Source organism: Helianthus annuus, chromosome 6, assembly GCF_002127325.2.
Source record: "Helianthus annuus cultivar XRQ/B chromosome 6, HanXRQr2.0-SUNRISE, whole genome shotgun sequence".
Taxonomy (NCBI): domain Eukaryota; kingdom Viridiplantae; phylum Streptophyta; class Magnoliopsida; order Asterales; family Asteraceae; genus Helianthus; species Helianthus annuus.
In genome coordinates, this window is record NC_035438.2 from 9,707,545 (window position 1) to 9,730,814 (window position 23,270).

At 38.8% G+C, this 23,270-nt stretch overlaps 2 protein-coding genes across 2 annotated transcripts; one reads left to right on the forward strand and one right to left on the reverse strand.

Moving 5' to 3' along the window:
• Positions 1-1,097: 1,097 nt before the first annotated feature.
• Positions 1,098-7,075, forward strand: LOC110864621 (NAD-dependent malic enzyme 62 kDa isoform, mitochondrial). The gene is made up of 19 exons (XM_022113731.2): positions 1,098-1,250; positions 1,339-1,435; positions 2,164-2,276; positions 2,567-2,734; positions 2,824-2,952; positions 3,025-3,085; positions 3,191-3,294; positions 3,382-3,465; positions 3,601-3,707; positions 3,969-4,080; positions 4,930-5,043; positions 5,131-5,196; positions 5,308-5,380; positions 5,456-5,542; positions 5,642-5,696; positions 5,806-5,877; positions 6,640-6,702; positions 6,801-6,915; positions 7,007-7,075. Exons 1-19 carry the CDS (start codon positions 1,098-1,100, stop codon positions 7,073-7,075), a joined length of 1,842 nt encoding a protein of 613 aa, XP_021969423.1.
• A 1,318-nt stretch (positions 7,076-8,393) lies between these two features.
• Positions 8,394-9,137, reverse strand: LOC118479494 (secreted RxLR effector protein 161-like). The gene has a single exon (XM_035974041.1). It carries the CDS (start codon positions 9,135-9,137, stop codon positions 8,394-8,396), a length of 744 nt encoding a protein of 247 aa, XP_035829934.1.
• Between the last annotated feature and the right edge of the window lie 14,133 nt (positions 9,138-23,270).

Here is a 23,270-nt window from a genome sequence, read left to right on the forward strand (position 1 = left end):
CGAAGTTGATGATTAGTATTTAATTATACCTTTTTTTTAATAATTGCGTTGTTTTATTTTCTATGTCTAATTTAATCATCTTCAATATTTGATTTAAAAAAGGTATTTAATTGGTCAAAACTTATTTTTTTCCGTTTATGTTTATAACAAAATATATAGTTAAATATTCTAACGACTGTGAGCGTTGATATTTTAACGACTATTTTCAAATGCCTATAAATAACTTTGTCTTCCACCTTCAAACCCTGTATCTTTCCGTTTTCACTTCAAAGATTTCATTTGAATATCTAAAAATTGGGAGGTAAACCGGTGAAATTGTATACCTTCAACCTCCTTCAGTGGCAAACCCTCCTCCAGCTGATGAACATGCTACATGGATAATCGAAGAATGGAATTGGACCTTTAATTTTGTTTTTAATAAACTACGAATTTGGGAAGGGCACGTCCCCATCTCAGAGGATCTTAACCGACTAAAAATTGGAGAGGGGCATATCCCCAATTCACTAGAAGTTAACCCTCCTCCAACGGGTGAGACCCCATCCTCTGGACCCACTAACAACTCTGCTTGTCCGTCCATCCTCCCCTTCCTGTGCAACGGACGCTGAAGCCATGGCCCATCTCTCCCTCTCACAATCACAATTTCTCTCATTTACGAGCGTGCCCTTAGCCACGCGTGAAGAGTCATCTCTTTCATCAAACTCATCATGCCACGTCGAAACAAGCGGCCACGTTGAAGATAGTCTATGTGATGTAGCTAACATCACTACTCATCACAACTATTGTTTTACTCAATAACTTAAAAAGGAATGTATCGCATTTGCTAATCATAAAACCTAAAACTACAACTAAATATAAAACAAGGGGAAAATTGATAATCACCAAAACTTAGGTATAATTTATGTAATTAAGCATAACCACAGGATGCTTATACGAATTTCACGAGCGAAATTGTTGGCACTATAACCGAATTAACTACCAAAAATAGCAACTTCAAAGTAGATTGTTTCCCCCTTTTTCATCACCTATGGCACATTTGGAGTGTAACAACATTTTGTAAATCACATCATTTGTTTTTGTTTTCTGATCAGAAGCAATAAATGTCGAATTTCTCTAGACAAGTTCGGCTCTCGTCGAATCTGATCAGAGATGTACACTACAGAATTTCACGATCATTTACAATCGAATGTCATAGACCCACCATTATTCATAAAAAAGGTGTCGATATTATTCACAATCCATGGTACAATAAGGTACATATTTGAGGTTATTTTCGTTCGGAATGATTCGTATGAAACGTTACATTTTTTGCAATAATAAAATAGGAACTTTGGTTAATAGGGGACAGCATTCTCAATGACTGAGCGAGATCGGCTTGAGCTGCGTGGACTTTTACCTACAAATGTTCAAACCGTCGAACAACAAATTGATCGATTTAGTAAGTTAATATCTTCATTTATTGTTGTTCGGGTTAATACTTAGTATAATAAAAAACAACACATTTGTCGTTTTTCATGAAAAATAAAAGTCCTTGCACATGCTAATAAAAAGGAAAAGAGTCACTCAACCCAGTTTTGCTTTATTAAAGTCTCTACACTTGTCTAGAATGCATGTGTTTGTGAAAAAAAGTCATCGAAATAATAACTCGTTGCCCTTTAAATTTGTAAAATAAGAGTATAAGTTAATAAGTTGATTGCCGCCTCATCAATTTTTGACCAATTTAACATGTAACAAGTAACGTGTTATAATTTTAAATAATTTTTTCACAAGTACGTGCATTTTAGACAAGTGGAGAGACTTTAATATTGGGTTGATGGGCTTTTTCTTGTTCTTTTTTACATGTACACGGACTTTTACATACATGTTGAGGGACTTTTTCGTGAAATTTACGCAAAATTATAGTTCCACTCAGATAGGGAGAAGATACGGGTCAAACAATTCCGAACTTAAAAAAAAAACGAAAAAATGATGGATTAGGCTTATACTGACATTTGAAGCCTGAAAAAGACATTTGTTTAATGCCTTGGTATTTTGGCATGTTTTAATTGTTTATCTAAAAACATCATGATATGAGGTGGTTAATAACCATCTACCGCCATTGTTGTTGTACTAAAAGTCATCAAATATACTGACCTGATTCCTTAAAAAATATTGTTAACGTTACAGAAACAGACCTGAAGAAGATTGAGATGAATGCTAGGGACGGAGATACGGCCTCTCTGGCCAAATGGCGAATACTAAACAGGCTACATGATAGAAATGAAACTATGTATTATAAGGTTAGTAATCCCTCTTGTAAAATATTCTTTAAGGAAGTTTACATACTTCACCATCATATCAAACACATAATATATCATACACAATTAATTAATGAAAAAAAGTCAAGTTTTTAGATGCAAGTTGTACTTTAGCATGATGTTCCCATTGTCGTATGGAAAAGGCGTTTCGAAAGGAACCTTAGAGAAAACTTATGTTTTAAAATGCTAAATATAATTATTACTTATATGGTTTTTATAAGTCAAAATCTTATCAAATATTGACCAATAACATTATACTTATGCTGTGACAGATTCTTATTAACCAAATAACGGAATACGCCCCAATAGTGTACACTCCAACCGTAGCGCGTGTTTGCCAGAAATACAGTGGATTATTTAGAAGACCAAGGGGGATGTATTTCAGCGCCGCTGATCGTGGAGAAATGATGTCAATGGTTTATAACTGGCCTTCTGATCAGGTCTGTTAGTTTTAAATGACGTAATAACATTTAATCGTTTTATTTACATTAATTATATTTCATACTAACTAATACATCTTGTTTGATAGGTTGATATGATTGTTGTCACTGATGGAAGCCGAATAATGGGTCTTGGCGATCTTGGAGTTCAGGGGATCGGCATTGCAATAGGAAAGTTAGATTTATACGTTGCCGCGGCTGGAATAAATCCTCAAAGAGTAATATTTTTACATTATCCGTCCCTATTTTTTTTTTTTTTTTTTGTCACCAACTTATACATCTTTTAATAGGTGCTTCCGATCATGATTGACGTTGGAACCAATAACGAGACCCTTCTTAAAGACCCCCGGTGTAAGGTTCTCTTCACTCATAAACTACTCACTGATGCATTATACTACCATATTCTAGAACTTATATAACATTTTTTTAACTCGTGTCATAAATGAATTAATCCAGATCTTGGATTGCAAGAACACCGTCTTGAAGGTGAGGAGTATGTTTCCATCATTGATGAATTTATGGAGGCTGTATTCAATCGTTGGCCCCACGTAATAGTGCAGGTATTGATTCCAGTTCTAGAAGCCATGATCTGATAACAATTAATTGGTTTCGCATTAACTGTTTTATGGCGTGTGATTTTATTTTAGTTTGAAGATTTTCAAGCCAAGTGGGCCTCGACGTTACTGAATCGCTACAGAAATACTTACAGAATGTTCAATGATGATGTCCAAGTGAGCACTTAGCACCTTATCAAGCTGGAGATGATTTTCCATGAAGTATTATTATTATTATTATTATTATTATTACTATTATAACGTTATTATTATACTAATTTAATAATAGTATCATCATTTATTAATGTTTAGGGAACGGCAGGAGTCGCAGTTGCTGGTCTTCTAGGAGCGGTAAGAGCACAAGATAAGATGATGATTGATTTCCCAAAGCAAAATATTGTTGTTGCTGGTGCTGGAAGGTATGATATATGAATCGTCTTATTTGGTTTTTAATATTATAGTCACTACATGCAAGGGCGTAGCATAGTGGGGGCGGGAGGGGGCGGCCGACCCCCGAACTTTTCACTCAGTAGTGGAGAGTATGTAGTTTTTGTATAGAAATTTTTGGGTATATACGTTTTTGATCCCTCGGTCGGAAATTTCAAGCTTCGCCACTGACTACATGTTGATTATATTTTTATTATTTTTTATTATGTGGCCCTAATATTTTTCAAGTGCAGCGAAGGAGTTGGGGTTCTAAAGGCTGCCAGAAGAACTATGGCTAGAATATTGGGAAATAATAAACATGCTTTCAAGAGTGCAAGGAGTCAGTTCTGGGTAGTTGATGTTAATGTATGTATATATTCATTGCTTTAAAGATTGGGTTAATAGTTAATACCATAAAATCCGTCATGCGTTTTCATTTGCATGAAAAAGTCCTCCAACCCAATTTTCGTATATTAAAGTCCTTCAACTTGTTTAAATACATGTATTTATGAAATCGACAATACATTTCCATTGCTAGCACAATCATCGCCTATTTGGAGGCTATGTAGGCAACCTTTTGTTGACGTGGATGCCATGTAGACTCTTTTGGTGACACGGACCATCATTTAATTAATTTTAGTCGCTTTAAACACAAATTCATATCGTCTTATATAATAAAAGAAAATATCCACGTAAGTATTTTTGAACACTTGGAACATCACTTCAGTACAACGGAGAGTTGTATGCTGCGTTCATCAAATACTGACCCGTTTAAGGGGTAAAACGTCGCTTTAATTTCTTATTTTTTTTGTTCACAAGTACGTGTACTTTAAACATGCCATGGGACTTTAATATACCAAAATTGGGTTGGGGGACTTTTCGTGCAAAACAAGTAAGTATGTCGTTTTTTAATGATATTGACCCTTCATTTTTTGCTTAATTTAGCTATATAGAAATACATCAATACTGGTTATGTTTTTATCTCTAATGGGTCAAACGGGTTCAGCTAAATAATTAAATAAACAGGGAAGGGGGTCAGTGGATTAAGCAGGTTGAACTTATATGTAACACATATTATTTACAAAGATTCATAAGAAAAGAACGAAAAAAATGCTTGCTGGTGAACCTCACATGTACTAAAAAATTGTTCTACGCCAAGTCGACCCCTTAACGCTTATTAGCAGTTACATATGTTGTTTTGTGAGAATGAATCAGGGTCTAATCACAGAAGAGCGTACAAATGTTAGCGATGATATCAAGCCTTTTGCACGGAAGACCAAGGAAATTACACGGTGGGGACTCAAAGAAGGAGCAACGCTATTAGAAGTGGTGTGTGATACACACACCGAAACCATTTTATTCCGTTCTACGCACATTTTCTTGATCAGATATTGAATATTATCGTATTGTAATCAGGTGCAGGAAGTGAAGCCTGATGTACTCCTTGGGTTGTCTGCAGTCGGCGGCTTGTTTTCTAAAGAGGTATATTCTTATATTAATTAACTGAGTAAAACACGTTATGCGGTCATGTATGTCAAAAACAACATGTTTAGGAATCTCCATTTGTAATTTTATTTTAAAAATTTTGTGTAGATATTAGAAGCATTTAGAGGTTCAACTTCAACCAGACCAGCAATATTTGCACTGTCGAATCCCACAACCAATGGTACGGTTGATAACGCTCGACCAAGTTGACATGTAATACGAACTTTTAACGTCTCAAAATTTTGTCATATGACAGCGGAATGCACCCCTGAAGAAGCGTTTTCTATTGTCGGTAAAAACATTATTTTTGCAAGTGGAAGCCCGTTTAAGGATGTAGATCTTGGTCTGTTTTCTAACTTTTTTTTTTATAATTTTACTTCTACCATTTTAATAAAATGAGCTTATAATTTCTGCATGCTGTAATACGAAAACTTGATCGCAGGAGGTGGAGAGATCGGCTACAGTAATCAGGGAAACAATATGTATCTTTTTCCTGGGTCGGTGAACGGTTCATATCTCACGTCACTAATCAGAAAACTGAAGATTTAATTTTTTTTTTTTTTTTTGCTTTAACTACTCTTCATCTGACTAAATCTTGAACTGCAGCATTGGTCTAGGTACCCTTCTGTCTGGTGCTAGAATAATCTCGGACGGCATGTTACAGGCTGCATCCGAGTGGTAATTTTCGTAAGGGAACGTTTCACAATATAGCAACCAACTTAGCTCGTTGGCCCGTTTTGTTAAGTATACTTTTTGTCATGAATTAGTGACTATACTTTGTTATGTGGGCTAATCTGATAATTGTGACCGGTTGATCGCCGCACTGGCCAAATGGCTAAGTACAATAGCGATTTAGTGACATTACGAGTCGAGCCAGGGTGGTCTCGAGCTCGTGCTCAAGAATTTCAGCGAGGCAGCTCGGCTTGGCTTGAGCTGGAGATAGAAGTTAAACTAGCCGATGAATGAGCCAACGAGCCGAGCTCGGCTCAATTACAAAATGAGCCCACTCGGCTCAGGTCGTTTCAATTCGAGTTTTTTTAGCGAGATTAGTCGAGCGAGCTACGAGCCGCGAGCTTTATGAACATTAACCCAGTTAAAGTTATAAAAAAGAGTAAAATGCCATTTTCGTCCCTAAGGTTTGGTCACCTTTGCGACTTTTGTCCCTGAGGTGCCATTTTCATCCAAAAAAGTTTGAAGTCTTGCCATTTTCATCCCTGAGGGCCATTTTTCGAGGGACAAAAGTTGCAATAAATTGCCAACCTCAAGGATTGAAATGGCAAAAAAAAAAAAAAACAAAGGTGAAGTTGCAATGCACAAAAAAGTCATTTTGTATGAAACAGACAAATATGCCCAAACCTCAGGGACGATTTTGGCAATTTACTCTATAAAAATATATATATAAATGTCACATTACCATTAACTCTCTTGCCAAACCTACAGTCTATCTGAATATATGACTGAAGATGAGGTTCATAAAGGAATTATATACCCTCCAATATCAAGGTATAAGCTATAAACCATGAATATTGCCTCCTTGAACCGGACTTTATTTCATATACAAGACACTTATGGGATACAATATGTGACATTTGCGTCTCCAGAATACGCGATATAACAAAAGCTGTAGCTGCTGCTGTGATTAGAGAAGCGATAGACGAGCGTCTAGCAGAAGGATACCGTGAGATGAGCTACCGCGACCTCAAGAGACTTAATAAGGTATCTTAAACATCTATATGTAAACGCCTCGATATTATTATGATAATAATCTAATCTTAATATTGAGTTACTGATTATATAATGTGGTTAGGAGGAAATCCTTATGCATGTGGAGAACAATATGTGGCAGCCTGATTACCCAACATTGATCTATAAGTGATTGAACACTCAATTCAAGACGAATCGGTATGAACGGAAATTGAAATCGGAAATTGCAAAGTATTTGGCTAACACCCAAACGTTTATTATTATTATTCAAGAAACTAACTCAAAACTTGAATTACAATCACTAATACCCAAAGCATGGTATTTATAATCTAAACACTCCTATTAGACTATAACTAGGATTGCTAATAAACTATTAAATTGAACATGATAATTATCACTAAATAATTAAACCTAAACACGTTTAAATATTCTATAATTATCCACTCCATGTTTCCTCGCCTTGCACGCAAAGAAAGCTCTTTTTATTCGAAATTTCCAACAATCACCCCCGGAATTTCGAACTCGTATCTGACAAGTCTTCGACTCCAAGCTTTTCAGTCATCTCCTTGAACTTGATCTTCCCAAGAGCCTTCGTCAAAATATCCGCCTTTTGATCTATGCCACTAACATGCTCGACCACGATATCTTCACGCTCAACACATTCCCGAATGTAGTGAAACCGGGATTTTATGTGTTTGCTTCTTCCATGGAAAACCGGGTTCCTTATGAGAGCTATCGCCGATGTATTATCAACACGTAACACCGCCGCTTGAATTTTCTTGTCGAGTAATTCACTAATCAATTCTGTTAGCCAAACCGCCTGACACGCGGCTGCACTAGCCGCCATATACTCCGCCTCACACGATGATAAAGCAACAGTACTTTGCTTTTGAGAACACCAAGTAATTGGGGAAGACCCAAAATAAAACACGTGTCCCGTAGTACTTCTTCCATCGTCCGGATTTATGTTGTGACTACTATCACTGTAACCGACCAACATATTTTCTCCTCGAGTATAGGTAATGCCATGTTGGCCCGAACTTGGATCTTGATCTCTAAATGAGCGTGAATAACTTGAATAACAATAACTTGTAATAATCAAATGAATGTTTACAAATCGAATTGAGAGTGTGTTACAAATGAATCTACAAGTCCCTATTTATAGTTTTCTACGGGTACGAGTGAATAGTTGCGTCTCTTCGTGAAAGGACACGTCTCTTGGATATGTGGCTATGATTGAATCTTAAAGAGGTGCGTCGAATATTGTCCACTCGTTCCAACCGTCGCGTCTTCTTCTTCCTTGCCTTGTACCGGTTCGAAATGGTGTGTGTAGAGACACACCTTTTCGGTTATTAGGGTAGTTTCCAACTTCCATGTTGTCAACTTTGGTCCTTCAACTTCATAACCGCCATATGTAATATTAATTCTAATTATCTATCTAACTAACTATGTACATGATGTTAAGAGATTAACCGGTTTCATTCACCCCCTTAATCTCGAACATCCATGAGTTGCTTTAAGTCTTGAATTCCGAGCAGTTCCCTCATTGTAGCAAACTTGATCCTTGCTAGTGCCTTTGTTAGTATATCTGCTCGTTGTAGTTCTCCACTTATGTGTTCCACAGTGATATCTTCGTTTTCCACGCATTCTCTTATGAAGTGATATCGTGTGTCAATGTGCTTGCTTCTTCCGTGAAAGACTGGGTTTCTCATGAGTGCTATTGCTGAAACATTATCTACTCTTAGTATTATCTTCTCTTCCTTCCAGCCTGTGATTTCACTTAACAATCTTTTAAGCCATAGTGCTTGACATGCTGCTGCAGTGGCTGCCATGAATTCTGATTCGCATGATGATAGTGCCACTGTTTGTTGCTTCTGTGTACACCAGGTTATAGGTGATTCTCCAAAGTAAAATACCAGACCAGTTGTTCCTTTTCCTTTGTCTGTATTAACTCCAAAACTACTATCGCTATAACCTGTGATCTTACATCCTCCTTGTCTTCTGTAGATGATTCCATGCTCTTTAGTTCCTTTGATGTAACGTAGTATTTGCTTTACTGCCTTCAGGTGTTGCTCCTTTGGTTCTTGCATGAATCTACTAAGTAGACTGACTGGGTAACATAGATCTGGTCTTGTATGCAATAAGTACCTGAGAGATCCTATCAGGCTTCTGTAATGTGTTGCATCCACTAGATCTCCTTCTTCAGTCTTTGTTAATTGAGTTCCTGGAGTCATGGGTGTCTTGTGTCATTGCAGGATAACATATCGGCGTCTTTGAGTATCTTGTTGATATATCCTGTCTGTTTGATGCCTATCTCACCCCCTGCTTGAATTACTTCGATTCCCAGATAGTATGCTAGCAATCCTAGATCGCTCATATCAAATTTGTTCTTCATCTGAGATTTGAAGATGTCTATCTCCTTCTTTGATGTTCCAGTGACTATCAAGTCATCAACGTAGACTCCAACTATTAGTGTAGAGGCTTCCCTTGTTCTTGTATAGATTGCGTTCTCTAAAGTACACTTCTTGAAGTTAAGTGACTTTAGGGTTTGATCTAACTTCGTATTCCAAGCTCTTGGTGCTTGTCTCAATCCATACAGTGCTTTAGATAGTCTGTAAACCTTTCCTTCATTTCCTGGCTTTATAAAACCTTCTAGTGGTGATACATATACTTCCTCTTTGAGGTCTCCGTGTAAGAATGCAGATTTCACATCTAGATGATGTACCTCCCAACCTTGATATGCTGCTAAAGCCAACATTAGTCGTACTGTTTCCATACGTGCTACTGGTGTAAAGACTTCGTCAAAGTCTATTCCGTGTTGCTGAACATATCCTTTTGCAACTAGCCTTGCTTTGTGTCTGACAATATTTCCGTTTGCATCTTTCTTAGTCTTGAATACCCACTTTAAACCTATTGCTTTGTGATCTCTTGGCAACTCCGTCAAATTCCAAGTGTTATTCTTGTTTATTGAGTCTAATTCAGCCTTCATTGCTTCAATCCACTTTCTGTCACTAGATGCTTCCTTGTAATTCCTTGGTTCTTCTTCAGTGAGTAATAATTCATGTGGATCTAGTTGAATTTCTTCTGTTTCTTCATACAGGTCTTCGAGACTTTTTAGTCTTACTGGAGTGTCGCTAATACTCTCTGTTGTACTTTCAGAAGTGGATGGACCTCCACTTGATAAACTGCTTGAACTTCCTGCTGAGTTCTGATTGTACGAATGTGCTGGCGGGGTTACATAGGAGTCTTGTTCTTCTGTCTGGTCTACTCCTGAATCGTCATGTTGTGGCCCGCTACCGCCTGGACTACTTGGCTCATTTTCTTCTAATTCTGGTGGCATGTCGTCTTCTTGAATGACAAAGTTTGTCCATTCGGGATTCCCTGAATCTACCGTTTCCATATAACTATTCCAGTTCCATGGCTGGCCTTCCATGAACTTTACATCTCTACTGACACATATCTTGTTTTTTGCTGGATCATATAATCTGTATGCCTTTGATCCTTCTTCTATTCCAAGGTAAACCATAGGTGCACTTCTATCATCTAACTTCTTTTGTTGAAGTGGTAGTACCTTAGCGTAAGCAGTGCAGCCAAAAACCTTCAAGTGTTCTAAATTTGGCTTCCTTCCTTTCAGTGCTTCATATGGTGTCTTGTTCACCAGGGCTTTTGTCGGAACCCTGTTTAGTACGTATATCGCGTGTCGTATTGCTTCACCCCAAAAGTTCTGTGGCATCTTCATGGCCTTTAGCATACTGCGAGTAGTTGACAGCATCGTCCTGTTTCTTCTTTCCACTACTCCATTTTGCTGTGGGGAATATGGTGCTGTAAGCTGTCTTGCTATGCCGTTGTTTTTGCAATACTTGTTGAATTCAGCCGATGTGAATTCACCTCCTCTATCCGTCCTTAACATCTTTAACTTGGTCTGCGCTTCCTTTTCCACCTTTTCTTTGAACTCCTTAAATGTTTCGAATGCTTGATCCTTGGAAGTTAGTAAATACGCCCACATGTAGCGAGTACAGTCGTCTACAAGTAAGAATATATACTTCTTCCCAGCATGTGTTGGTGGAGTTATAGGACCACACAAATCTCCATAGACTAAGTCCAGAGGTTTTAAAGATCTGAACTTTGCCTGATTTGGAAATGGTGCCCTACTATGCTTTCCTAATAAGCATGCGTCACAGACTTGACTAGCATGACTTATTTGTGGAACTCCATGTACCAAGTTCTTACGAGTCATTTCCTTAATAGCGTCGAAGTGTAAGTGGCCTAACCTTGCGTGCCATAACCATGCTGTGTCTTCGGTCTTTGATAGTAAGCAGATTGGTTTTCCCGTTTTCAGTTTGACTTTGTACAGCCTGTTCTTCATTCTCTTGACTCGCATTAGTAGCTTTCTATTTCGATCTCGGATAGTAAGTAAATCTCCGTCCATAACCACTTTGCAACCGATTTCTGTAAGTTGTCCGAGGCTCAATATATTGGTCTTCAAACTTGGAATGTAGTATACTTGTGAAACAATCTTTTATTCTTGGTTCAGACATTCCAGTAGTATTGAACCTTTGCCTTTAATTTCTACGTGTGACCCATCACCAAATCGTACTTGCCCTGTCACCGTTTCATCTAACTCCTTGAAGTGACTTCGCACTCCTGTCATGTGGTTGCTGGCCCCGTTGTCTAAGTACCATAGATTTTCATTTTCTGAGGCATAACTTGTCGGTTTTATATGTTCCTCGTTTAGCATAGCCCTTTCTTGAACATTTTCTTCTTGTATTGTCATTAACAATACGGGTGCTTCGTCTTCCTCGACGAGGTTTGAATGTTCTTGTACATCGTCTTTCTCTGAACAGTCCTTCTTGTAGTGTCCAAACTTTTGACACTTAAAACATTGGATTTTACTTAGGTCGGTTCTCGCAAACTTCCTCCAATTTCTAGAACTTCCATTTCTAGATCTAGATGTAGATCCTTCGTTTCTGGGACTTTGCCTATTTCCGTTGTTTCGCCAATTTCCACGTGTCTGGTTAAATCTACCACGACCGCGGTTTCCAGATTGCCTTCCTCTGGAGTTATCCTGATGTGTAAACATAAGCCTATCTTGGCTTTCTCCTTGACTTCCTTTCTTTAACTTGAGACGTTCTTCATACGTCTTTAGTCTTCCGACCGCTTCCTGTAGCGTCATGGTTTCTAGATCGGAGTATTGTTCCATAGAGGCAACGATTTGAGTAAACTTATCCGGTACGCCATTTAAGAGTTTGCGTACTAGAGTCGGTTGACTCATTGTCGTTCCTACTTCAGTTGCTCGGGTAACGATACTATTAATCTTTGCGGTAAACGAATCAATAGTGTCGTCATCCCTCATTTGCAACAATTCAAATTCTGACATTAGCGTGTGCATACGCGCCTTTTGTACCCGATCAACGCCAATGTGTCTAATCTTTAGATTTTCCCAAATCTCCTTTGCAGTTTTACAACTTGCAACTTGCAATACAACGTCTTCTGGTATTGCTTGAAACAAATATGCAATTGCAGACTTATCTTTCTTAGTGTCTACCGTTGCATTCTCTGCCGGTTCAATCGTTTCCCACAAACCATTCGCTTCAAGAATCGTCTTGATACGAATAGCCCAAACCGTATAGTTTGTTGGTTTCAGAATCGGACACTGAAACTGGGAAAGAGAATTTCCATTTATCGGACTTTGCCCGGATGATCCTGACATATCTTCCTGCCGAATAATCTTCACTTCTAATAAACTTTCTTTTGGTTTCAATATATCTCAACAACCCCGATTACCCGAATCGTGTAATAACCAAATAACCAAAACAATCTAATTCGCACTAAAACCCCGGAATCAAAACAAATCCTAGATTCCTAACCGTTCGGTTCGACCGACTTCCCTAGAACCGAAAATAAAAAAATTCTGAAATTGAACTTTGCGAATTTAAAACGAAATTGAAACCTGATCGCGAATTCCCTGCGATGCCTTGCGATTCCCACGCCTAGAGCCTGATGCTCTGATACCAATTTGTTGGCCCGAACTTGGATCTTGATCTCTAAATGAGCATGAATAACTTGAATAACAATAACTTGTAATAATCAAATGAATGTTTACAAATCGAATTGAGAGTGTGTTACAAATGAATCTACAAGTCCCTATTTATAGTTTTCTACGGGTACGAGTGAATAGTTGCGTCTCTTCGTGAAAGGACACGTCTCTTGGATATGTGGCTATGATTGAATCTTAAAGAGGTGCGTCGAATATTGTCCACTCGTTCCAACCGTCGCGTCTTCTTCTTCCTTGCCTTGTACCGGTTCGAAATGGTGTGTGTGTAGAGACACACCTTTTCGGTTATTAGGGTAGTTTCCAACTTCCATGTTGTCAACTTTGGTCCTTCAACTTCATAACCGCCATATGTAATATTAATTCTAATTATCTATCTAACTAACTATGTACATGATGTTAAGAGATTAACCGGTTTCATGCCATAACTAAAAGTACCTTTTAAATAGCGAAGAATTTGCTTGATGAGAGCTGCATGAGATTGCTTCGGGCATTGCATGTACCGACTGGCTACTCCGACCGAAAACGCTAAATCTGGTCGAGTCTGTAAAAGGTACCGGAGACACCCGACAATCTTTCGATATCTCGTTGCATCAAAATCTTCTTCGTCTTCAAATTTAGAAACTTCCACGTTCGGTTCTATGGGAACACTAGTAGGATTGCAGTTAATCATACCGGCTTCCGTCAGTATTTTCTTTGCATACGCCTCTTGCTTAATTTTTATCCCGTCCTTGCTCTGCGACACTTCAATTCCAAGATAATAAGTAAGCATTCCCAAATCCGACATTTCAAAGTTTTTAGCCATCCCGCGCTTAAACTCCATAATAAGTTTCAAATTTGAACCCGTCACAATTAAATCGTCCACGTACACGCCTATTAATAAGACGTCCGTTCCAACGGTTCTTCGGTATACGGCTTGTTCTTGCGAGCACCGGTGAAATTTCATATCTAATAAAATATTATTTAATTTCGTATTCCACGCTCGTGGAGCTTGCCTTAACCCGTATAACGCCTTTGATAATTTATAGACTTTATGCTCTTCGCCCTTTTTAACGAACCCTTCCGGTTGAACGACATAAACTTCTTCTTTTAATACGCCATGTAGGAACGCGGATTTAACATCTAGATGATGTAATTCCCACCCTTCATTCGCTGCGAGAGATAAAAGTAACCGAACCGTTTCAAGTCGAGCAACTGGCGCGAACACTTCGTCAAAATCAATTCCGGGTTGCTGAACATAACCCTTTGCCACGAGTCTAGCCTTGTGTTTATTTAGTGAGCCATCCGCGTTTCGCTTAACCTTGAAAACCCACTTCAAACCAATCGCTTTTGCACCGCGTGGTAACTCGGTTAACGACCAAGTATTATTTTTATTAATTGATTCGATTTCTGCGCGCATTGCTTTCATCCACTCCGGTTTAGATTTTGCATCGTCAAAGCGAACCGATTCATCATCCATAAGCAATAAAAAATCTTTATCAATAGAACTCGAATTTAATACGTAATTATTAAAACGTACCCGGGTAACCGTAGCACGATTCGATCTACGAACAATTGGCTCCGGAGTCACAAAAATATTATTTTCATTATTTATACTATTCACGGCTCTGTTCTCAGCCGTATGAGTCTGTCCTCTAATATTTTGGCCATGTGATTCACTTCTTATTCCAGCCGATTGCACCTCTTCATGCCTTGTTGGGCCTTGCTGATCTTCATCGTCAGAAACAATATCATCACTTTGACTTGGATTTGAGGAGCCCACAAAATCTTTAATGGTGGCATGTTGTCCACGATATGGGCATAATGTGCCCAACATATCATTATTTGATATTGTATTATTTGATCCATGGCAAGTATTATTTTTAACATTATCAACACCACATGGGCCCTCAGTATTATTTGACCCGGTTGAATCTGACCCAGTTTGCATTCGTGATCCACTGTCAGATTTGTTGGACTCCGTATTAACCGACCCATCTCCCGTGTCAATAACGCCATCAAACTCGACCCAAAACATACCCGGTTCGCGAGACTCTTCGCCATTAAAAACAATATTTTTTCCCCAATTCCAACCAAGCGTTTCATCAAACTCCGTATCCCCGTCTCGACCCACAACAATTCTTCGAGTCGTTGGATTGTATAAACGATACGCCCCCGAACCTTTTTCGCTTCCAAGATAAACTAGACGAGTCGAACGATCGTCTAATTTTGGAAGATGCCTGCCAACAATTTTCAAATAAGCGGCACATCCGAAAACCTTAAGAAATTGAAGATCCGGTTTCTTTCCTTTTAACATCTCGTACGGTGTTTTGTCTTCGTGTAACGCTCGTGTTGGAATTTTATTTATTAAATTGGTTGAGTGCCTCACCGCCTCCCCCCACATAAAATTAGGAACTTGTCGCGCTTTTAATATACTTCGAGTCATCTCCATTAAGGTACGGTTTCGCCTCTCCACCACCCCGTTTTGTTGAGGTGAATATGGAGCGGTTAAGTGTCGAATAATCCCTTCGTTTTCACAGCACCGATTGAACTCATGAGACGTAAATTCTCCCCCTCGATCGGTTCGAAACGTCTTGATTTTTCTACTAACTTCCACTTCCACCATGACTTTAAACTTTTTGAAGGTTTCAAACGCTTCACTTTTTTCCTTCAAAAGAAAAGTCCACATGAAACGTGAAAAATCATCAACTAAGACAAATACATACCTGTTTCCCGCTATCGTGCTCGGAGAAATTGGACCGCATAAGTCTCCATGAATAAGTTCCAAGGCACGCGTTGCCCGGAACGACGCCGTCTTTGGAAAAGATTGTCTCGTATGCTTCCCGACTAGGCACGAATCACATATTTGATTTTCATGATTGATTTTTGGCATCCCCACGACCATATCTTTATTCACCATTTGTTTCATGGACTCGAAATTTAGGTGACCAAGTCTCGCGTGCCATAACCAATTTTCATTATCAATCCGAGCTTTCAAACAAACGGGTTTTCCAACTTTTAATTTAATCGTATAAAGACGATTTTTAGATCGAGTAACATTCATTAATACCTTGCCTTGAGCGTCACGCATTAATAAATAATCGTCTTTCATACGAATATCACATCCACACTCCGTTGCTTGACCGAGACTAATTATATTACTACGTAAACTAGGGATATAATAAATATCGGTCAATAACCTTTGCTCCCCCGTTTTACCCAATAGTAATATAGACCCTTTCCCGCATATTTCGACTTGAGAACCATCCCCGAATTTAACTTTGCCACCAACACGCTTATTTAATTCAGAGAAAAAAGATATATTACCTGTCATATGGTTACTCGCACCATTATCCAAATACCACAAGTCTTTTTCTTCCGAACCGCTCTCGTAATTTTTTGGAATGACCTTTTCTTCATTAAAGTAAACGATTTCTTGAACATCTTGCACCATAAACAAAGACGGGTCAATTTCTTCCGCATCGATCAAGTTTGCTTGTTTCTCTTTCTTTCGCTTTGGACATCTCGAAACAAAGTGACCGAACTTGTCGCATCGAAAGCATTGAACCTTCGAATAATCCTTCTTTCCTTGTTGTTTATCCCCTTCGTTGGACCCGCCTTGTGACCCGCGGTTTTGACCAGATTGGTTTCGACCGCGTCCACCACCACCACGTCCACGGTTCGAGCATTTCCCGCGTCCCTTACTCGAATCGCGTGAAGTCTGTCTAGAACTTGAAGAGGCATTAGAATTATTAAACATTAGTTTTGTTTGAGTACCTTGTTTATCCGATTGCAATTCTTCATCTTTTATGCATTCTTCATACGCCTTTATTCGACCAACGACATCGTCGAATGCAACTGTTTTTAGATCCACGAGTTGCTCAACTGAGGCTACCATATGGATGAACCGCCTTGGTAAACCACTGAGAAACTTTTTCACGATCCTTTGTTCCTCTATTATAGAACCGAGAGACGCCGCTTTTGAAGACATACCTGTTAACTGGCTAGAAAACTCATCAACTGTGCTAGAATCCTTCATTTTTAACGCCTCAAATTCTGACATGACTGTCTGTAGTCTTGCTTCACGTACCCGATCGGCTCCCAGATGGCGCGCTTTCAGTGCATCCCACATCTCTTTTGCCGTCTTCATATTACCAACTTGCAAGATCTGTTCTTCCGGTATGGATTGAAACAACAAAGCAATCGCCATATTGTTTTTCTTCACATCGGCTTCAGTTCCGGGTTCAATGGCCTCCCACACGCCATGAACGTTAAAAATTGCGCGGATACGCAACGCCCAAATAGTATAATTAACCTTATTCAACATCGGGCATTGAAGCGCTGTTGAATTTGGAACCGATTTCTCGGTATTCGAGCCGCTACCGCCATCGCTTCCAACCATATTTTTCTTTCGTCGACTATACGTAAGATTAAACGAACCCGGTGTAACTGGTTCAGTTTCTTCCAGTCTACACGTTTAAATCCTGAGTTTGGACTTCGACACGGACTCAAGAACTGATTAAAATAAGTTTACGTTTTCCAAACTTTAATCCACTGTTCTAAATAAATTTTAGAGTAAATTACAAGTTTTGTCCTTTATGTTTACATCAAATTGCAAGCGATGTCCTTTTTTCCAAAAGTTTACAGGCGGTGTCCTTAACCTTTCAAAATCTTGCACGTTATGTCCTTTAGGTCAAACCCAGTTAGATTCTTTGGTTAAATCTGGTCATGTGCCTTGCACATGAGGGCATTCTTGTCATTTTACATCGTTAGGGACTTTTGTATAAAATATCTTATAGAAAGGGACTAATTGTGTTAAAAATGAAAAATAAAGTATAAATTAAAAAACCTGAACTCTCTCTCTCTCTCTCTCTCATCACCCCCTCTGTTCTCTCTCTCCCACAGGTATACTCCGGCGTTCTCCGATGACCTTCCACTCCGGCAAAACACTTACCCTCCGGCAAAACCCTTACCCTTCGGCGACCACTCTGTTTATTTCCCCAAAATCGTTACCTTCGTACATCTCCCACACCCCCACACCCATTAGATCGACCTACAAGACCTAATTATAATTAATTCATACCTTAAGCCCAAATGTGGTGTTTGTGAATGGATTCGTGTGATTTCTAATGCTACCAAATTAAAGGGTTTGAAGCCCAAGTCAAACTGGGTAATATTGGAATAACAAATAACCATACATTTGAAATACATGAATTTAATGAAACCCAAGTGGAAAGAATTCCAGGTAGCCATCAGACAATCAGACAGACAGATATGAGGTAAAATCTTATTTATTATGGGGGAGATAGACATAGAGAGAGAGAGAGTTTAGAGAGAGTCAATGCAGAGTTTTTTTATTTTACAATTGTATCACCAAATCCACCATGATAACCGGCCACCATCTCAGTCCAAACCCACCACCGCCTCGGATCCAAACCCACCACTGTCCCTTGTTCAAATCCAACCACCACATCGAACCACCATCAAAACCTTCCAACATCTCGAATTCGGTGAAACCCCAACCCGACACCATGTATCCATTATAGATCTGAGTGTGCAATAGAGAGAGAAGATGAAGGGGGTTGTAGATGATGAAGGGAGTGGGTTGCAGTTGGTGGCGGTGGTTGCACGGCGGTGGATGCAGTTGGTGGCGGCTGGGAGTGGGTTGTAGATAATGAAGGGAGTGGGTTGCAGATGAAGTGAGAGAGAGAGGGGACATTCAGTTGTGAAGTGAGAGAGGGGGACATTCAGAAGAAGATGAAGAGAGAGATATTACAAGCTAGTCCCTGAACATAAGTTTTTTTTTACACAATAGTCCCTAAAAATGAAATGACAACAATACCCTCATGTGCAAGGCACATGACCAGATTTAACAAAAAAATCTAACTGAGTTTGGCCTAAAGGACATAACGTGCAAGATTTTGAAAGGTTAAGGACACCGCCTGTAAACTTTTGGAAAAAAGGACATCGCTTGCAATTTGATGTAAACATAAAGGACAAAACTTGTAATTTACTCTAAATTTTATGTTTAATTAATTCAAGGTGAATTAATTCCACTTGAAACGTCAGATGCACCACACTAGTTCAAAGTTTTTGGTGTTTTGTGCTTTTGGTATAAACAATATTAATTTTTTTTATGGGGAATCACCCCAGAGAAACAAAAACAAATCTGGTAAAGCACCTTTCCACTTTCTTCTGATAAAACAACCCTTTCTCACACCAACGACACACCACCGCGGTAATTTCCGGCTGCCCTCTTCGATTCGCCTGAGAACAGAACCAACAGCAACACTCCGCACTTGCTGTCACCTATTCTGATCCTTCTTCGAATTCGCAGCAACCAGACCCGATTCTCTCTGACCGGTTACGAACTCAGTTCCGATCTAATGCGCAGGACAATCAGCAACTATAAAGCTGCTTTCAACCTGCTTGTGATCGGCGAACGACAGGACAATCAGCAGTTACAAGTAACTGCTTCCAACCTGCCGCTTTCGAGTTTCGCGTCACCGGAGAGTCACCTTCGATTCCAGATCTCGATCGTAGGTCGCTCTGATACCAATTCAAGACGAATCGGTATGAACGGAAATTGAAATCGGAAATTGCAAAGTATTTGGCTAACACCCAAACGTTTATTATTATTATTCAAGAAACTAACTCAAAACTTGAATTACAATCACTAATACCCAAAGCATGGTATTTATAATCTAAACACTCCTATTAGACTGTAACTAGGATTGCTAAAAAACTATTAAATTGGACATAATAATTATCACTAAATAATTAAACCTAAACACGTTTAAATATTCTATAATTATCCACTCCATGTTTCCTCGCCTTGCACGCAAAGAAAGCTCTTTTCATTCGAAATTTCCAACACAAGCAATCCACAAAACAAAAGAAAACAAACTGGAAATAAAACCCGGTGAATTTTGTATCATTCGTTTGAAATCCGTAGCATGATGCATAGAAAAGAGCCTGGTTGGTTATGGTGATCTTCACTAAAGCAAACCAACTCGTGAGTTTTCTTCGCAACGTTAGTCATACTTCATCGTGACAAAATGGGTTTGGTAACGGGTCAAAATAAGTTATGGTTTGTTAACTATGAATACATAAATTATGTTCTCCCTTTTTAGTTTTTGAGCTATTTTCATTTTACCCGTTAACCCCTTAGAGATAAAATATAACCCGAATCGACCTACTCTTAAGTATGCGAGTAAAAACCACCCCCTCTACACTCTACATTATATTATGTCTATTTTAAACTTCTCATAATTCCTCATATCATTCTTTTTTCATTGCAGCAATAGAAGAACATTCAAACACAATCTTCAAGGCATTAGAGAGTAGAGCTTTGATTGTATTTTAAGATGGTATTTTAATGTAAAACTCCTATCTAAATGAAAGTGTTGAAATGATATAGTAGTCAACAATGGCTTCAACTTTGAAATAAATTATTATATGGTTTTTAATCTAGGGGAACTATTTTGATTTTTAAAAGTAAGATAGATTATTAGAGTACACTTATACGAGTGTTAAAAGTCATTAACCATTCTCGTCACTCTTCAAGACCGAGTTTACATTAGCTTTTAGCCTGTTAAATATGGTTTAGGGGTGAAAGTTCTTGATACGACTCGAAAACTGTACTCAAATATTGAGAGGTTTTGGGTTATTGTCTAACCCGTCTAATAAATATCCAAATAGGTGTTGAAATAAACTAGTGGTATATGGGTTGACCCGTCAATCCGTTTATAATTATAATAAACATATATATTATAAGGTCAAACTTCTAACCTGCCAAAATGTTTGACTAGTTTAGAGTAATTGTTACACCCCCAAAATCCACACGCGGAGTACCACCGCCTGGAGGCGTGACTGACCAGGATCAAGCCACCAATCATATTGAACATAACAAGTAATAAGTAAAATTCAACCACACAATATGAAAGGTGTTTCAAAATCAAAACAAAGTTAAGTGTTTAGCAGAAGCATAATTGTAAAACCCATGTAAGTGTTAAGTATGAAATAAAGTAATGTTTTTAGCATGGCACACACTGCCATGTCCCACAACGACCGCGCCTCCCTGTGCAAGCTCCATGAGTACCTAACAACCTGCAAGACATGTAATAACGAGTCAACAACAAAGTTGAGCGAGTTCACAATTGGTTGTTTAGTTATAGTATTCGTTTCGTAAATCATATGTTCATTTTGTAAACCATGTATCGTATTAATTTGTATCGCGGTCTCCCAGACATGTGTGCGAAGATTAGTGGGGGCTTCCCATGTGTTACTAGACCGTGTGTATCGACTGCTACGAAAATGTAAGAGGTGCCCTAAGTCAATGTCTATCAGCATTGACCCTTTGCCCATAGTCCATTAGTACACGCCCGTTCGAACGACATGGTGTGAGGTTTGTTAAACCTAATAGCGCTATTAACTAATGACCCGCTCGCCATAGGCCTCGGCGATTAAGTCGATATAATGAGGGACTTCAATGATAGAGATTTGGTCCAGTGTGAAATCTTGGCATCCTACCCACGTAGGATGGTCATAATTACCGTTTAGTTCATTTACCCATTCCCAACCCTTGGGAATCCCATGCCTTGGAAAGAGTGTGAACTCACCTTGGTTTGCTCGATATGCTAAAGTATGTGCTCACAATTAATCAGTCAAGTCCTAGAGTACGCGGTGTATATAATCAGTTTATATTCACGAAGTCCACGTATGCATATACAATCACAGTGGTATTGAATCAGTAATCACGAATAACACAAAGTACGTATTCAAGCTCATACAAGTCATGCTTAACATCTAACAGCAGTTAGCTAACCCGGTTATCCCTTAATAGAAAGAAATCAAGTTACTGTGCAAATTACCCATTCGACGAAACACCCATGTTTCGTCGTTACTTCCCTTCGATGAAACCCCCTTGTTTCGTCATGTACCCTCGGCGAAACACACTGCTTCGTCATGTCTGTTTCGTCGTGACTGGCCTCGGCGAAACACCCTCTTGTTTCGTCGCGCCAGTCGTTTCGTCATACCACCAGTGTTATGTCATGTATCAGTTACGTACAGGAACCCTAATCGTCGATCAATAATTTACAGCAATCATTCCATCATCATTCAACATAATGAGCCTTATGCTACTAATCATAAATCTATATGCATCACAACAGAATCATCAATGAAACAGGGATCATGTCATCGTTCGACTCAACCACAAAACCCTAACAGTTCACCGATTTGTATACACCAATCAATTATACATTCAGACACGACAGTTCACAAACATCATACCATCTAGATCATCATTCAATACAATAACCTAACACATAAACGTTGCTAGAACTCTATTCGCTAGCCTGATCAGATTTATAAGGACAATATCATCAAACATATGCATACAAGAACAATCAAGGGACTAATTTTTACTAACAGAGTTATCAGTGATGATGGTTTGATTGCTAGAGAGGGCTTGGGAGAACACAGAGCTGCTGTCGCACTAAGGAAGAGTTCTAGGGTTTTCAATTCTGATAAAGTGTGACGAATGAAGTCGTTCCGTGTAATTTATACGCATACAAATGTACTGGGCCTTAATGGGCTTCGGCGAAACTTTGGGCCGACGAAACAGGTGTGTGTGACGAAACAACTCTGTTTCGTCGAACCTTGTTTCGTCAATGAGTGTTACGGCGAAACACTTTGTTTCGTCGGGTCTAATCTCAATAGTCATGCAAGTATACAAGTTCATGCTCATGGAATCAAACAAATCAAACACTTTACTCATATTAGGCACATAACATATCAAACAACCATCTCAACTTATAATCCAGTGTACAGTTACAAGGAAAAACAATCAAACAACTAAACAGTTAACGCGCAATTAATGCGAAGCTGGAATCTTGGAAACTCGAGTTGTCATAGTAATTGGTTACAAAAGTTGTTTTCGAGTTGCACGATCCTAAGCGTGCGTTGATTATGGTTGGTCAACGTCTTTGACACGAATAAATATATGAGTCATGTTAGGGTTCATCATATCAACCCAAAACAGTTACAAATCTACTCTACTAACAAATCTGGAAAACTAATTGAGTCACAAATTATTCATCTAAGATAAATCATTTCCACATTATACACCATTATGGCCTTTTAGGTGGTTTTCATCTTCTTCAAATTTTGAAGAAGAAATGTTAGTAAATCCAGATCAGATTAAACCACCACATCTAGATTTGAACCTTCAAATACTATAACTAGTATTAAGGTCCCCCGCGTTGCGGCGGAGGGCGTAAATTGTGTCAAGTAGCACCAATGCTATATCACTGATATCGACCAGCAACACCGA